The sequence below is a fragment of the Dreissena polymorpha genome, chromosome 3 (genome assembly GCF_020536995.1).
Source record: "Dreissena polymorpha isolate Duluth1 chromosome 3, UMN_Dpol_1.0, whole genome shotgun sequence".
Taxonomy (NCBI): domain Eukaryota; kingdom Metazoa; phylum Mollusca; class Bivalvia; order Myida; family Dreissenidae; genus Dreissena; species Dreissena polymorpha.
The window spans coordinates 52308032-52314544 of NC_068357.1; the positions used below are offsets into that span (position 1 = coordinate 52308032).

The 6513-nt window shown below is 34.1% G+C and overlaps 1 protein-coding gene across 1 annotated transcript; it reads left to right on the plus strand.

Annotated features, from left to right (window-relative positions):
* The first annotated feature begins 3310 nt into the window (after positions 1-3310).
* LOC127872226 (uncharacterized) lies at positions 3311-4723 on the plus strand. Its single transcript, XM_052415556.1, has 2 exons — positions 3311-4094; positions 4428-4723. The coding sequence occupies exons 1-2, from the start codon at positions 3311-3313 to the stop codon at positions 4721-4723; spliced, it is 1080 nt and encodes a 359-aa protein (XP_052271516.1).
* Positions 4724-6513: the final 1790 nt, after the last annotated feature.

Consider the following 6513-nt stretch of genomic DNA (forward strand, 5'->3'; position numbering starts at 1 on the left):
TTGACAATTAATAACAAAACATCTTTGCAGAAATCAATGTGTATCGAGTTGAAAAAGTACATACAATGTAAACTTATTAATCGGGGAGAGTAAAAACCTCCACAAATTATCTAATATATCAATCACATGAATCAACATTCAGTTCAGGTAATATATTTTAAATTTACTTTCTCACAGTTTGGCAAAATGACAAAATGCAACCGGTCTATGCAAAGTGTTTCGTATACCGACTCGTTCAAAGCTGATCATCATTATGAATTGGTAAAACAATAAGGCTTTTGTAATGCTTGTTATCGACTATTTGAAATTGAGACCTTTATTTCGACGGCATATCCAAAATGAAAGCTGTGTCCGTTCTTATGACGACGTGTCATACTTACGACTTCTGTCCCTTGCTCAAAGTATGCGTCTTGCGTGCGTTCTCTGTTCATGTGTAGTTGGCATGTTTTTACACACGACCTTTGTCTCTTTTAGTGACGCCAAGTCTTATATACGACCTTTGTCCCTTGCTCAAGACATGTCTTACATTCGGCGTCTGTCCCTTGCTCACGACATGTCTTACAAATGGCCTCTGTCCCTTGCGCATTGCATATCTTACACACGGCCTATGACCCTTGCTAATGTTTCTCAAAGAACAATACCGATATGTACAGCGTGTGCAGAATCCTTATCTCTCATTTGAATAATTTTAAACAAATAATTTTTCAAAATGTGTCACCATTTGTAAAAAGGTATCGCGTGGTGTTTTTAACTTAACGTTAATAAAATGCATATATTTAAATGCTGAAAATATGGGAATGCTTAAATGCATGCACAATGTTACTTTACCTTTAAATTATAAGTTTAAAAAAATCATGAACTACATTTTGACGACATGCATCTATGTGAATATGTAATTTAAAAGATTTTCTTTCGTTCAAAGTGGGTTACATTTGTCACCTGTTAATTAAACCAATTTTATAAATCACCAACGTCTATCAACCAGAAATTTTGACAGTAGTCGTACTTTTCATGATACTTATATCATCTTCAAACTGAAAATTGAAATTTATAATTTATGAAACACGATCATAACTCCCACCTGGTTGGTAACAGGTATGTTCATAATAAGCAGCTATGTTAAGCATGAACACGTATAAAAGAGATTATTATTATCGGTTACTGCGTTTCATGTTTTAAATTGTTTGAAATATCAGGCGCCCGTTAAAGTGAGAAATGCGGTAATAAATTAAATTTGAAAACACAATATTCGTTAACATTCATACAACATCTAATAAGATCAGTCGATGGTGAAATAGCTTAGAAAAGGCAAGGCATGCCGAGCATGTTCATACGCCATATTGGACAAATGGCCCTCTTGTCAATGGTCTGCGTGCTTGTCGACAAATAGAAAGGGTCGATTTTTAAGTTTAAAAAGCCGTTTTTTTCCGTTTTTATATTCTATAATAATTTGTTTATGTTTACATGAATTACTTTTTCAATGTAAGTTTATTCATTATTTATTTATGATACTATTTTTCCGTCAGCAAAAGAGTGGTATTTTTTTCAAGTCGCGCTATAAAAATACTATAGATATAAACCATTGTTACATTAAATCTCATTTTATTATAATATTGTTTTATTGTGATCGCATTAACAACAAATATGTTTATTGCGACCACACATGTCAATGGGTCTGGATAATTCGTCTAACAACAGCGTAATGATAATGGTATGTGAACTATTATTCCCTAGTTTCCCTTTTAGACGGACTTTGTTAAATTGTATGCCTCTTGGTTTGGTCGCATTCTATTGTGTCCTTAACTTTATTGTTTCATTTCTTTGGTCTTAGACTGAAATAAAAGTTAAAATTATTTTGAGTGACAAAATACACAATACTTTCTCCCAATACACAATGTGTAAATGATAATGTCATTCATACATATTTAGATAATGAACCTGAATTGCAGTATTTCGCATTGGCTATTCTTGTAAAAGTTGGTATTCGATTGATATGAGAACTCTTCTTAGTCTTTAGCTTTAACAACAACCCTAATATAAAAAGGAACAGTTTTAATAAAACTAAATAATTGTGTGCGGAATCAGTTTTCAAATTATTTGAATACATCCCAATACAAAACAGATCCTAGTGTTATACAAATACGAACGCGTTGATCAATCGAATGAGTTGTTGATAAAGCAAATTGTGTCAATGTTGCATAAGAGTTTATGAAACAAACAGGTATCAAAGGACTTAATAGTGTTCATATGAGGTTTCGAGATGAATACGAGCGCTCTAGTACGGTGTTGTTTAGATGGAAAGATGGGTAATTAATATGGGTAATTTTTATTTTTTCCTCGCTAAACATTCTTTGCAATTATACGACTTGTGAAATAATAATAATAATAATAATAATAAATAATAATAATAATAAATAATAATAATAATAATCAATACGTAATTAATATTTTGTTCCTGAATTTATTTATTTATGTATTGAATATATACATATTACTGTCACATAGTATCCTCGATGTATCTAAAATCGCGATGTATGTTGATTCGCGACCATTTTTGTTTTGATTCGAAATCTCGCGAGAGGTCACGGGTCGGTGATTTTAGTGACGTCACATTTAATACAAAGTGTACTCGATCGTATTTGCTGTCAAAAATGAAAACATGAGATTTAAACAGGTATGTATCACTAGGTCTTCGTTGATGTACCAAAATTTAACATTTTTTGTTATACCCATTTATATTACCATGGATATACAATATTTTCTTTGTTTATCAATAACTGTTTTTTTACTTTTTACATGTCGGCTGCAAGTGTTTACGTCCATGAATGAAAGTCACGTGACTGAAATTTTATAGTAAGGCCAAGCATCTCAAAATATATGGTTTTTGAAACTCACACCTGTAACACCATTTTTTTGTTTATTTTAGAAACACCCACAGCCTTTAAGGAAAAAATATCGACTTTATTCACCATCTTCTTTGATAAATGCTTTCAAAGCAGTGAAAGATGATGGAATGTCCGTTCTCAGAGCATCCAGGACTTATAAGGTGCCAGAAAACACACTCAGGGACAGGGTTTTGGGGAAAGTTGACCCAGAAACAGTTGTAATGGGGAAGGTCCCATTGTTTGATGAGCTTGAAGAGGCCCAAATTGTTAACCATTTCAAAGCCATGGCTGATTTAGGTTATGGTTATACACAGCAGGAGTGTATTGATGTTGCTTTACAGTTTGCTGTGCAGTTGGGTAAGAGGACAGTTGACACACCCCTCTCCATGATGTGGATGAAAGGGTTTCTAAAGAGATGACCAGAAATGAGGGTTGTTAAACCAAGAGCACTTGATCATGTGAGGGCTAAAATGGCGAGTGAAACGATGGTGTCTAACTTCTTTGAAAATTACCAGAAATGTTTACAGAAGCATGATCTCCAAGATAAGCCCCATTTGCTTTACAATATTGATGAGAAGGGTGTATCAATTGATCACAAGCCACCATACATAGTAGCTAGTTCTAACTATCCTGCGCAAGCTGTGACCTCTGGCAAAGGTAAAACAGTTACAATCATTGGCGCTGGCAGTGCAAGTGGTACAGCAGTTCCACCATTCTTTGTTTTCCCGGGCAAGCGGATGAACAGTGACTTGTGGAAAGGGGCATCACCAGGAGTCAGTGGAACAATGTCAGAAAGTGGTTGGTCTAACACCCAGGTTTTCATTAAGTATCTGACCAAACACTTCATACAATTTATGCCTGGCAGGTGTGAATCCGAAATTCTGTTGCTTTTAGATGGCCATAGGTCCCATGTATCATTAATTCTGGCAGAGTGGGCAAAGGAGAATGGTATAATTTTGTATGTTATACCAGCCCACACAAGCCACCTGCTCCAACCTCTAGATGTAGCCTGTTATGGCCCGTTCCAACGGATGTACCATTCGCGATGCCACAAAATTATCCGTGAGACATCAGCTGCCATCACGCAGTATAATGTTTGTGATATCGTCTGCCACGTTTATCACAAAGCATTGTCAGCAGAAAACCTTCAAGTTGGCTTTCGCAAAACAGGACTGTTCCCCCTAAATAAGGATGCAATTCCCAGGGAAAGTATGTTTCCAGCCCAAGTGTATCATTCAGATGAGACTGATGATTCTGATTTAACTGTAGAGGGAGGGCTACAAATTGGACCTGAAAATGAACACACCAGCACTTTTTTTGAAACTGTTGAACAAAAAATACGATCAGTAAAAAATCAAAAAGCTAAGAAACCAAGGAAAACGGTTAGTAGACTGGTGTCTGGAAAAGAACTTACCAGTAATGAGGTAATGGAGGCCATACAAAATCATGAACAAAATCAAAAACCTACCTTGAAAAAATCTCAGGAAACACAAAAAGGTAAGCTCGCAGTAAAAAAAGGTAAGCAAATTGTTGCAACAACAGCACCTAGTCCAGTAGCAGGCCCATCTTGTGTTGACAGAGCAGTGGAATGTTCCAGTAACAGCAGTGGCAGTGATGAGGCTTCTGATGAAAAATATTGTGTTTGTCACAGATTCCAACCAAAGGAACTGTCCGGCTGTATTTCTCTGGCATTTGTTAAGTGGGTGCAGTGTGATGGTTTAAAAAATGGCATCCCATGCAAGCACTGGACACACCTAACATTCTGCATACCTGTAAGGTGTGTCAGAAGGGGTGACAAATTCCTGTGCTCCATTGCAATAGCAATGAAGAATAGTTGAAGTCCAACGAACGCTTGTAAATATGTTAAATTGTGTTGAAACATTTTAATTATTGTACAGTTGACACTCTTTATATGACTAATTAACATTACAACCCAATTACTCAATTGTATCGGCCTAAATAATAAACTGTGTGAATGACGTCAGAGGTCGCGACCTTACATTCATCTGTCAAAATGGCGGACACTGTAAACATGTTGCCAAAAATACTGTTGTTATGGATTAGATAGCGCGAGTTGCAGGAAATAAATATGCTCCATTTACTAATGAAATATTGGTTTCTTTCAACAAGGTAAGTTATACAATTCTTTATTGTTTGTTTGTTGATAATTTTTAATACAAAACATTAACACCGCGAATCAACATACATCGAGGATAATTAATCAGGCTGTCGCCAATTTATTTCACTATATAACTCATGTTCAGCACGAAACGCGTGTTCTACATAAATTCATATATAATCAGTTTAAAAATTGAAATTTGTATAGTTTTTTGGAATACCAATCAATGTATGACGCAGTCAGCCATATAAAAAAGTGTATCAATCATTTTATTCCCGTTCAATATTGATTGATAGAAAAGCAAATGGTCTCGGATTGTTACCCATGTAATAACATATGAATCGCAAGCTCGATCACACAAACGCATCGGAACATCGATAATGCCTGCTGCCATTTTTTAATATTAAGGCATCAGTCCAGCATGGTACTTGATTTCATTACGTGGAAGATGACATGTCGTGAAAACCTGTATCGAAAGAGTCGACATATGTAACATCAAGAGGTATTCGCTATTTCCACACTTAACACATCTGTTTGGTATTTAAAAGGTGAATCCAAATGTTATTTAGTGGACATCCTTGGCAATAACACATCTGATATAACATCACATTTAGTATTTTATAATAATTCTTAATATACTGCTTCAGTAGCAGCATGCTTTTTTTACAACTTACAATAACACTATATTAAAATTGTATAAAGCTTATCGAAATTGGAAATGTAATATATTGAAGGAAAACAAATCAAGCACCGATACTGAATCGATCCCATCTCTCCAAATGAATTGATAATGGTTTATTATGAGATATTCAAGGTAGCAACTAATCAAGGACGGTTATGCTTGTTTTAAGTGGCGTGTTAAAGGTTTATCATCATATTGTTTTCGGATAAAATACAGAGTTAATTATTATACATGTGCTTAGTGTGTGTATGTATATTAATGAGAAAATACGTCCAAACGTATTAGGATATGATAAAATATGAACATTTGCATAATGTGTGTATATCAGATTTTACATCTTTAAGAAAAAAACAACAAAAAACAAATTCATACAATGCATTTGAATAAATAAATACTTAAACTACAATAATAATGACACAAACAATAAAAAGCTTTTCAAAACTAGGACATATGCATAAATATGTGTATTTTAATGAAACAGTTAACGAAAGTTTATATGTATACAAACACAAGATTTTTTATTACAAAAGGAAATATAATTAATTATAAAAATATTGAACATACGTTTACACTTTCAAAAGTTAACTATAAGAAAATAGCCTTTTAATAACAGGTAGATATATGCTTATTTTTGAGTGCTCGATTATGTTGTACATAGCAATATTCATCCTTATTCTATTTATCTACTAATTCGAACATTATTAATTATGCGAAAGGTGTGACTTTTGTAAAAATGCAATTATATTCTTGATTTCCGATATGTATGTTTGCAGCAATTTTATTGCGCTAATTTTTATAAAGATAACATGCTGTATAGAGGTCAATGT